General features: G+C 46.0%; 1 gene segment (V, D, J or C); it reads right to left on the bottom strand.

Annotated features, from left to right (window-relative positions):
* Window positions 1-558: 558 nt before the first annotated feature.
* LOC132818594 (immunoglobulin kappa variable 3-15-like) lies at window positions 559-5,403 on the bottom strand. The segment is given in 2 exon segments: window positions 559-864; window positions 5,333-5,403. Coding segments are annotated over 2 exon segments (348 nt in total).
* Between the last annotated feature and the right edge of the window lie 6,444 nt (window positions 5,404-11,847).

Below are 11,847 nucleotides of genomic sequence, written 5' to 3'. Positions count from 1 at the left end.
TTACTAACATTGGATTGAGGTTTACTTACTCAGTCTGAGCTTGGTTCCTTTACCGAACGTAAGCCACAGTGAGAGCTCCCAGTGCAGAGGCTGTACAAAAACCTCTGCTCTCTGCTTCCCCCCATCACTCTCAACCTCTCCCAGTCTCTCGTTCACTCTCACCCTCTTTCTGCCCCTCTCTGTCTCTCCCTCATTCATGTGTCTTTGTTTCTCTGTCTCTGTCTCTCTTTCTCTCTGGGTTGTGTGCAGCTGGGCTTGGGAGAGTTGTGAAATTCGATGTTAAATCTTGCAGCTGTTCTTCACACGCGGCCACGAAGTGTAAGAGTGAAACTTGAGGCCTTCAGTGAGCGGTGGACACCACAGGGACTGGAGTGTGTCGTGGACAGTGACAATCCCAGCATGGGGTAATTTGCTCAGTTTCATTTACATCTAACTGTCGGATATGTCAGTTCAGATGGTGGGACTGTATGTGTCCAATATTATTCATTTTATATAACTCTGGGATGTATCAGTGCAGGAGTTGGTGCTGTGTGTGTTGAGGTTTTTGTATGGCTCTGTATCACTGTGAAGGCCAGCTGCTATGCTGCATACAGTAATAGTCAGCGACATCCTCATTCTGAACGTTGCTGATTTTCAGGGTAAAACTGGTCCCTGATCCACTGCCGGTGAATCGATCGGAGACTCCTGTGAATCGATTTGTTGCATAATAGATCAGGAGAGAGGGCTTCTGACCTTCTCGTTGTTGGTACCAATCAAGGGAGCTGCTAATGCTTTGACTGGCCGTACAGGTGAGTGTTGCGGTCTGGCCCCGTCCCACTGACAGCACCGGAGGAGACTGGGTCATGGTGATGTCCCCACTGATACCTGAGGGATCAGAGAGAAACACAGTGAAGTCAGAACTGTCACAGAAAGAGCCTGTCAAATGAGAGATTGTTGGAGACACTGAGCATTCCTCTGGTTTCAGCATTTTCCCTTCAATCACAAGTCAGTGGAATTGGAGTGAAATGGAGAGCAGCTAAAGATTCAAGGTGGAAGGAGAGAGATTTGTACCTGCGACACAGAATGCCAGGGGCCAGATCAGCTGGATGTGTGAAATCATGGTGTGTGCTCCTGTCCCTGTGCCTGGTTCCTAATAAACTCTCCCTTCACTGGGCTCTGCTTTATAAAGCTGCAGCCTGTGAGAGTCTGACTGGGTGTTCCTCAGTATGTAAATGGCATCAGGCAGGGAGGGCCATGTCAGTCCCTCACACTTCCTCTTCTCTCTCTCTCTCTCTCTCTCTCTCTCAGAGAATCATTGATGTGAACAGCACTGAATGAGGCCATTTGGCCCATTGTATCTGTGCTGTTAAAGAAAGATCTGATGACACTAATCTCATCCTCCAGCTCTTGGTCCATTATCCTGGAGTCTGCAGCAACACAAGGGAATATCTAATCACTGCTCCACTGTCACGAGAGTTTGTGACTCAACCAGCCTTTCAGGCAGTGAGTTCCAGACTCCCACCACCCTCTGGTTGAAAACATTTCTCCTCAATTCTCCTCTCTCTCTCGAACTCGACTGGGCTTGGACTCACTCGAATTCAGATGGATGTATAAAATTCTAACAGGGCTGGGCAGGGACGAGGTTTCCCCTGGTTGGGAAGTCTGGAACCAGGGGACACAGTCTCAGGGGGATACAGGGTAGTCCATTTTTGGACTGAGATGAGGAAACATTTCTTCACTCAGAGGGTGGTCAACCTGTGGAATTCTCTTCACTGAAGGCTGTGGAGGATAAGGAACTGAATATATTCAAGAAAAAGAGAGAGATAATTGTTTGCATTTTAACAGCATGAAGGGAATAGGGAGAAAGCACGAATATGGCTTTGAGATAGAGGATCAGCCATGATCATACTGAATGACAGAACAGGCTCAAAGGGCTGAATGGCCAACTCCTGCAGCAGTTTCTATGTGTCCATGTCTGTGTTACCTACAATCTCTGTCCCAGGTTACTGAGTCCTTGTCTCATGCAAAAAGTGTCTTCCTACCCACCCTATCACTGCTCCGAATATTCTTATCCCTCTCTATCAGGTCCCATCTCAGCCGTCACTGCTCCAAGGAAAACAACCCCAACCTTTCCAATCTTTTCTCAAAGCTCAGATTCAGTCAGCATCCTGGGAAATCTCCCCTGTACCCTCTCAGGTACAATCACATCCTTCCGAGAATGTGGTGACCAGGACATGTCCCTCTCTCTCTGTCTCACATCTGCCACATCTTTCTCTCCACCACTCTCTCCCCCACTGTTAATCGCTCATGTTTTCTCTCTCTCTTTCTCACACTCTTGTCTCATAGTCACTCCCTCCAACTCACTGATGATTGCTCACTCCATTTCATAATCTCTGTTTCTCCATCTCTCTGTCTCTGTCACTCGCTCCCTCTCTCACTTCAATTAAAAGCCTCCAACTGTTATCTTTCCCTCTATATTCCTCCCTCTGTCTCTCTCCCTCCCTCTCTACATCCCAATCTACAGTCGCTCTCCCTCCCTCTCTATCATTCTGTACCTACCCATACTCATCTCTCTCTCTCTCTCTCACACACACACTCCACCCTACCCTCTCTGTCAATTCTCTTCATGCTTAGTCTCACACCCATCCTGTCCCTCTCTCTCTCACCTTATCTCTTTGTCTCTCTCCATCCCTATCAGTCACACTGTCTCACATCTTGTTTCTCTCTCTTTATCCCTCAACTTCACCATTACGACCTCCCTTTACCTCTCTTTTGGTTTCATCACATATCTCACACTGTCTCAGATGTTCCTCCCTCCCTCTCTCTCTCACTCAAACACAAACCCAGACACTCTCATTCTATCTCTCTCTCTGTCTCGCTTCTCTCTCTTTCTGACAGTGTCCTGGGTGGTGACAGTTAAATGCAGGATAAATCTCCCTCTGCTCTGCCCCACAAATGGATGTTACCCCTTGACCCCTGTCTTCTCCTGGAATAAAGCCCCATTTCCCACAATGACCAGGGTTTGGTCTGTCTCGGGAAGATGGACGATTCTTGTGAAATGAAGGGCAGTTCTGTGCTGTTCTGTTCTGTTGGCCTGTTCTCACTGGGGACTGGTTTGGACACAAACCTCATTCCATGAAGGCCCAGCAGAGAGAGGAGATCCTCAGGCCATCAGTGTGAGCTGGAGGGACAGGACAGGCTCTGACCTACTGACCCATCCTGTCCATTCACAACATGTTCCAATCCCTTCCCCTCTCCTTCCCCTTCCACAGTCAGTCTTTTCTGAAATGGAGTGGTCCCTTCCCTGTCTCACACCAAGGAGGAGATGGACAGATATTTAATGGGTAATGGGTTAAAGGATGATGGAGAGTGGGCAGGAATGTGGAGTTGAGTCTGAGATGGGATCAGCCATGATTGTATTAAATGGTGGAGTGGGCTCGAGGGGCTGAATTGCCTGCTCCTGCTCCTAGTTCTTATGTTCCTCCACCCCCTCCCCCATTCCTCTTACTGCAACTTTGTGAACCATCTCGGACCGTTTTGAACATTGAAGGTGCTATGTGACTTCAAGATTTGTGTGGATTTAATGTGGGGACAAAATTGTGCAGGGGGCTGTGATAGCTCCTGCAGTTGGATATCCTACTGGCAACCTCCAGCCTTCCACATTAACAATGGGGAAGTGGGAGAGGACAGAATGTACTGCAGGGTCCATGGAACTGTACCCCAGCAATGTGGTTGACCCTTAACTGCCCTCTGAAATGGCCGAGCAAAGCTCTCAGTTGTATCAATTATGACAATATTTCAACAAAGAAATGAGACCGGACGGACCACAGGCATCGATCTAGACACAGAAAAGACAATGACAGAAACAGTCCTGTCTACCCTGCTCCATCCTCCTTACTGACATCTGGGAGCTAGGGCCAAATTCAGGAGAGCTGTCTTACAGACTAGTCAAGCAACAGCCTGACACAGTCATACTCACAGAATCATACAGACAATGCCCCAGACACTACCATCACTGTCCCTGCATGTGTCCTGTCCCACCAGAAAGGCAGACCCAGTAGAGCTGATGACACAGTGGTCTACAGCCAGGAGGGAGTTACCCTGGGAAGTCTCAAAGTTGGCTCTGGACCCCGTGAAGACTCATGAAACTAAGTTAAACATGGGCGAGGAAACCTCCTGGTGATTACAAGATATCTTGCTCCCTCGGCTGATGAATCAGTCTCTCCTGGATGTTGAACAACATTTGGAGGAAGCACTGAGGGTGATGACAGCAGAGAGTGTACTCTGGGTGGGGGGGTTTCAATATCCACCACCGAGAGTGGCTCGGCAGCAGCATTACTGATCGAGCTGGTTGGTTCCTCATGGACGTAGCTGAGGACTGGCTCTGCAGCTGGTGGTGAAGGAACCAAAAATTTGGAAAAAGATGCTTGACCCCACCCTCACCAATCTTGTGGCTGTAGGTACATCTATCCTTGACAGTATTGGTAAGAGTGACCATCACACAGTCCTTGTAGAAACAAAGTTTGACCTTCACATTGAGAATCCCTCCATTGTGTTGTGTGGTACTATCACCGTACTGAATAGGACAGACTTTGGACAGATATTGCAACTAAAGTCAAGCTCATAAATGGGGATGATTGGCAAAGATTTCACAATGTTCAGCACCATTCTCAACTCCACAGATACTGAAGCAGTCCATGTTCAAATACAACAATATCTGGACAATATCCAGGTTTCATCTCAGGAGCAGTCTTTCCTATCGGTGTCATGCAAATGCCAGCCAATGACCATCAGCAATAAGAGACAATCTAACCATCGTCCCTTGACAGTCAATGCTATTACCATCACTGAATCCCCACTATCAACATTCTTGAGATGCCATTGACCAGAAATACAACTGGACTCACCACAGAAGCATAGTGGTTACAAGAGCAGGTTAGAGGCTAGAAATACTGTATCGAGTAACTCACCTCCTGATTCCCCCAAAGCCTGTCAACCAAGTCAGGAGTGTGAGCAAATACTCCCCACTTGCCTGGACAGGTGCAGCTCCAACAACATTCATAGACTGATAGTGTCACAGAGTCATATGGCAGAGAAACAAACCCTTAAGCCAAACTATTCCATGCTGACCAGGGTTTCTGAAGTGAACGAGTCTCATTTGCCTGCATTTGGCCCGTATCCCTCTAATCTATTCCTGTCTATGTCTTTCTCATCCAATCGAAAAGCTTGATACCATCCAGAGCCAAGCAACCTGCTTGATTGGCATCATATTCTCAAAGCATCCACTCTCACCATTCCCGATGCTCAGTAGCAGAAGTGTGTATTATCGATAAAATGCACTGCAGAAACTCACCAAAGGTCCTCAGATAGCACCTTCCAAACCCATGGACAAACATAGAAATCGCAGGAAAAGCTCAGTAGGACTGCCAGCATCTGGGGAGAGAAATCAGAGTTAATGTTTCGTGCTTGACCTGTGCATCTCTCTTCACAGATGATGCCAGACCTGCCGAGCTTTTCCAGCAATTTTGATCTTTATCTCGGATTCACAGCATCCGCATTTCTTTTGGTTTCCTTCCAAACCCACATCCACTTCTATTTCGGAGACCAGGAGCGGCAGACACATGGGAACACTATGAGCTGCAATTTCCCCTCGGAAAAGCTTAGCATCCTGACTTGGAAATATGTTGCTGATCCCTCAGCCTTGCTGGGTTAAAATACTAGCATTCCCTCCTGAAGAGCATTGTGAGTCAACTTACAGCTTGTGGACTACAGTGATTCAAGAAGGCAGCTTCCCACTGCCTTCTCCAGGGTAACTAGGGACAGGGTAGAAAATGCTGGGACAGCTGGTGAAGCCCACTTCCCACGAGTGAATATGCAAAACCGAATGAAGTGTTCCTCAGGAGGGGAGAGGGAATGTTCAGGATCCTGAGCTCCATTTCCCAGCCCAGGCAGTTTGTCTCCCAATGAATGAATGAGATACCAATTTGGAACCCAGATTAAGGGCAGTCTTGCGCTGTCTACCCAGGTCTACAAGAGACAATTAAGATCGAGCTGAAAAGGAAAGATTTGCTAGATTATGGGGAGAGAGAGGAGTAGTAGGACTGCTTGGGTCACTCACAGACACAATGGGCTGAATGGCCTCCTCTTGTGCTGTCAGATTCCAGGGAGTGCAGATGGTTCACAGTTTTCTCCCGTCTCAGTAACAAAGGTCCAGCTGCTCTGAGCTCCTTCTTTCACTTCCTCTCTTGGTGAAGTTTCAACCTTGCGATCTGACAGTCTTTGCAGTTATTTTTTGCACTGGGGCTTTCTGCTGTGGTCAGAATCTCTAATAATAAGTGTCCAATCAGTGACAATCACAGCAGCTAAGAGCAGTCAGGACTGAGAAGCCAGGCTCACTGGGAAACACATTGAAAAGATCAAAGCCATCCCCTTCAGCTCCCAGACTCTTTACTACCTTAGATTCATCTTTGAGGCTGATCTGATCTCCACATCCTCCACATCACAAAGATCAGACACTGCAAATCTCAGCTATGTGATGGGGACTCCAAACATGACCATTCCAATGTTATCCTGGCCCACATCACAGCCACCACCTTCGGTAAACATCAACTCATCCCAAACTCTGCTGCCAGTATCCGAACTCCCACCAAGTCCCATTCCCCCATTCCCTCCCCTTGTGCTCACTGACCAACATTGGCTCCCAGTCCAGCAACATCTTGATTTGCAAGTTCTCATCCTTGTTCTCAAACCTCTCGCCTCCTTCCACCCTCCCCATCTCACCCTCCAAACCACCTCACTCAGAGTGATCAACAATCTTGGAAATATGGTTCTCTATTTCTTCATCCAAGTCATTGAGAAATATTGTGTGAAGCTGAGGTCCCAGCACAGATCCCTGGGGACACCACTATTCACATCTTGCTCATTGGAGGACGTGCACATTATCCCTCCTCTCTGTCTCCTAGCTCTGGACCCAAGATAAATGCATTTCTCAAATTCCATCTGATTCCATGTCTCTTTTTAAATGTCTTGTGGAATTCCCTATGGACAATAGCCATCAACATTCCCTTCTATCCCACATTAGTGAGCTCCTAACAAAGTGTAATCAGGTTAGTTAAAGATGTTTGAACCTTTGTAAATCCATGCTGACTCTCTCGGAACAGTTCATGTTAGTTAATCATTTGTTAGTCATCCTGTCTCTAAAAACAGATTCAATCAATTCCTGACAACAGACATTCAATGGAGATGTTCATTGTGAATGAGGTTAATATACAGCCAGCACTGACACGAGGGGCTGAACAGCCTCCTCCTGTGCTGGAGCCTTCTCTGTCTCCTTGACAGAAATATTTTACAGATTAAAAAAATAAAGACCAACAGGAAATTTAAAAATACAAATTAAAACCGCCTCAAACAATTTCTATATACAGGGCCAGGTGACGTGTAATTGCGATGGGGAAGCTGGTGGAGCCCATTGTAGCTCAGAGTGACCACATCTACAGCAAGTGTTGGTTGCTCAAGGCACTCCAGCTCAGAGTTGATGAGCTGGAATCTGAGCTTCAAACACTGTGACACATCAGGGAGGGGGAGAGTTACCTGGACACTGTGTTTGGGGAGACAGTTACATCTTGTAGGTTAAATACTTCAAATTATGGCCAGTGGTCAGGGACAGGAGGGTGTGACCAAAAGTGAACAGGTCGATGCAGCCTGGATTTAGCCTTTCAGGTGCCTCAGCTCCTTGTCCAACAGGAATGAGGTACTTGCTCCCTGTGTCAATGAGGAAAAGGATTGCTTTTGGAAACTAATGTGGATACACTGCAGAATGGTCAAGCGTGGTTTGGAGCATTTTGGCGATAGTGACCATAACTCTATCAGGTTCAAAGTCATTAAGATTAGATTAGATTCCCTACAGTGTGGAAACAGGCCCTTCAGCCCAACAAGTCCACACCAACCCTCCAAAGAGTAACCCACCCTCGTCTGACTAATGCACCTAACAACCATGGACAATTTAACACGGGCTATTCACCTGACCTGCACATCTTTGGAATGTGGGAGGAGACCGGAGTACCCAGAGAAAACCTATGCAGACACGGGGAGAACATGCAAACTCCACACAGACAGTTGGCCAAGGCCAGAATAAAACCTGGGACCCTGGCGCTGTGAAGCAGCAGTGCTAACCACTGAGCCACTGTGTCACCCTTTACTTATGTTAAGTAAAGAGATAATGATAGAGCAGAAATTAAGTGTCAAAACAGGGGGAAGGCCAATTTTGACACCATTAGCTAGGCTAACACAGGGGGAGACAATGGCCATTGGTATTATCGCTGGACTATTAATCCAGAAACTCAGCTAATGTTCTGGGAACCTGGGTTCAAATCCTGCCATGGCAGACAGTGGAATTTGAATTCAAGAATGGTTCTGGAATTAAGAAGCTATTGGTGATATTAATCCATTGTTGATTGTGGAGAATACTCATTCAGTTCACTAATAACCTTTAGAGGAGAAAATCTGTCATCCTTACCCAGCCTTAAATGTGACTCCAGACACACAGCAATGGTGGTATTGTGACTTAGTAGTTAGCACTGCTGCCTCTCAGTGCCAGGATCCCGAGTTTAATTCATTCTAGGGCGACCGTCTGTGTGGAGTTTGCACGTTCACCTGATTTCTACAGGTGCTTTGGTTTCCTCCCACAATTTAAAGATGTGCAAGCTAGATGGATTGGTCATGCTAAATTACCCATAGTGTTCAGGGATGTGTAGATTAGGTGCATTAACCATGGGAGATGCAGGGATAAAGGGATACATCTGAATGGGATGCTCCTCAGAATGTTGGTGTGGACTCATGGGGTTGAATGGCCTGTTTCACACTGTATGGAACCTATGATTCTATGATTTCATGTGGTTGTCTGTTAACTGCCCTATGGGCAGGAAATGCTGGCTTGGCCAGAGATGCCCATATCCTATGAATGAATGAAAGAAAACCACTGCACCGTGGGCCAGGAGGCCATTCAGGCTGGGGGACCACAAAGGAAAGAGGGGGATTTGATAATGAGGGGCACTGATAGCATCCTTTGTGAACAGGATTGAGTGTCCTGCATGGTGTGTTGCCTGCCTGGTGCCAAGATAAGGGGCATCTCGAACCGGCTTGAAAGTATAATGGAGTGCGGGGGTGGGGGAAATGGGGGAGGATCTAGTTGTTGTGTGTGTTGGGACCAACAACCTAAGTGAAAATTGGCAAAAGGTCATATTTGGGCAATATCAGGAAAGCTATCAGAAGAGAGAAGTAAGAAAGAGGTGAATACAGCATCAGTGCTGAGGAACAGATTCCAGTGAATGGACCAAATAAGAGTTTGAAATATACGAATGCACTGAGTGTAAGGAATATATTCAATAATCTGCACGCACAAATTCAAATTAAAGATTTTGCTATAGGATCAATTACTGAGACATATTTACAGAATCGTTAGGATTGGGAACTAAATATATCCGGTTAGAAGGTTCACAGGATGGACATGGGGAAATGACAGAAGAGGTGGAGCAGCTATATTGATTAGAAACACAAAGACTTCAATGGTGAGGGAGGTTATAATGAGGGGAAAGCATTCAGTGCAACTGAGGACCAGAAAGGGATCTAAAACTGTCATAAATATTGTGTGCATCCCACCACCCCCCACCCCCCAGACACACACACACTCCGCCAACAGCAGCTCTGAGGTGCTGGATTGTAATATATACAAAAATTAGACAAGTGTGTAGCAAAGCCAGTGTATTATTAATGGGGAAGTTTAACTTTAACTTAGATTGGGAGACAGACAAGCCCTCTGTCAGAAAGATAGTGAATTGCTGCTGAATAGTTTCCAACAGCAATAGGTCCTGGATACAACAAGGGGACAAGCAATATTGGAATTAGTAATGAATAATGAGCCAGATTTAGTTCGTAACTATTTGTGCATGAATATTTATCAAATAGTGATCATAACATGATCGAGTTCAGTGTCGCATTTGAAAGTAAAAAGCATGAATCAGCTGCTAGAGTTTGAGATTAAGGTAAGGGCCGACTTTAATGAGATGCGACAGAGACTGTCCACAGTAATCTGGGAAAATCTGCTCATGGATAAAACAACTGAAGAACAGTGGGGAATATTTAAAGGAACATTCAACTCAAAACAAAGCCAGTTTATACCTGAGAGGGAAAAGGTCCACTTCTTAGAACAAACAACAAAGGACAATTAAAGAGATAAGGAAAAGACAAGGGTTTACAATAAAGCAAATAAAATAACAGGTTCTGCTGAATGGGAAAGATACAAAGGGCCACAATGTAGCTAAGAGCCACCAAAAGGGATGCTGAAAGGGAACATATAAGGGAAATCAAAATCAATAAGGAGAAATGCTACAGTTCCATAAAAGGGAAGCTGGGAGGTCAGGAGCAATGTTGGCCATTTTAAAACTGAAAGTGAGGGATCTTGTCAGTGACAATGGGGAGATGACAGCCATGTTAAATAAATACTTTACCTCAAGATTTGCAGTAGAAAAGGAAAAGGATTTGCCTGAATTCCCAAAGGAAATAACAGAGGATCAGGCACAGGGATTGAATAAAATTTCATGTCAGTAAAATATCCATAATGAGGAAATTAATCGAACTAAAGAGTGACAAATTCTCAGAACCTAGGTTTCCATCTGAGGGTGATAAAGGTAGTAACAGATCACAGCGTAGACACCCTGACTATAATCTTTCAGAATGATTCCTGAAGAAGGGCTCAAGCCCGAAACATCGATTCTCCTGCTCCTTGGATGCTGCCTGACCTGCTGTGCTTAACCAGCAACACATTTTCAGCTATAATCTTTCAGAGTTCCCTGGATACAGCAGTCATACCTCTGGATTGGAAAATTGCAAATATCACCTCACATTTAACAAGGATGTGAGAGAAAAACCAGGAAATTACAGGTCATTAAGCCAATATTTGTGGTGTGGAAATTGTTGTAGTCTATAATCAAGGATTGGGGTAACTGAAGACCTTGAAAATGGTCAGTTAACCAGGGAGAGCATGGATTCATGACAAGTTGGTCACGCTGAAAAAATCTCATTGAACATTTTTGAAGAGGATACAAAAGTCTTGGACACAGTAATGTCAATGGATGTTGTTTACAGGGGCTTCCCTCTCCGCCCCTACCTACCCCCCCCCCCGCAGTACTCCAGGTGTGGCCTCACCAACACCCTGTACAGCTGCAACATAACCTTCCCGCTTTTTAAACTCAATCCCTTTAGCAATGAAGGACAAAATTCCATTTGCCTTCCTAATTGTTTGTTGTACCTGTAACCAACCCTCTGTGATTCATGCATAAGGATACTCAAGGCACATGCCTTTCATTGTGTATATCCTTCCCTTATTAGACCTCCCAAGTTAGATCACCTCAGAGGTATCAGGATTAAATTACATCTGCCATTGCTCTGCCCAAGTTACCAGCTGACCAATATCAGACTGTAGCCTGAGACCCGGTAATCCAAGATGGCAGCAGAGTAGGATGCTTCAGCCCGAGTTCATCTGCTTCGTCTGTTTCCTTTTCTTCTTTCTATTCCACTTCTCTTTTCCTTTTCTTTTGTGTTTTTCTTTTGTTCTTCTCCCTTATTTCTTCTCCTGGGCACCGACTCCCAGCCTCAGTCGCCAGGCCTCTGACCAAGTGCAGACCTAATGATGTGGCCTCCTGGCTTGGTGTGGCAGTGTCCTGGCCTGGCAGGGAGATCTTCCAGCCCAACAAGACAGACTCTTGGTCCAACATGATGGCCTCTCAGTTCAATGTGGGTGGCCTCTCAGCCAGCATGCTAGACTGTCAGCCCAGCGCGATGGTCACTCGGCCTAGTGTAGCGATTTCTGAG

Source organism: Hemiscyllium ocellatum, chromosome 9 (assembly GCF_020745735.1).
Source record: "Hemiscyllium ocellatum isolate sHemOce1 chromosome 9, sHemOce1.pat.X.cur, whole genome shotgun sequence".
NCBI lineage: Eukaryota > Metazoa > Chordata > Chondrichthyes > Orectolobiformes > Hemiscylliidae > Hemiscyllium > Hemiscyllium ocellatum.
Note: the sequence above shows the minus strand (reverse complement) of the source record. Positions and strands in the feature narration are given on the sequence as shown.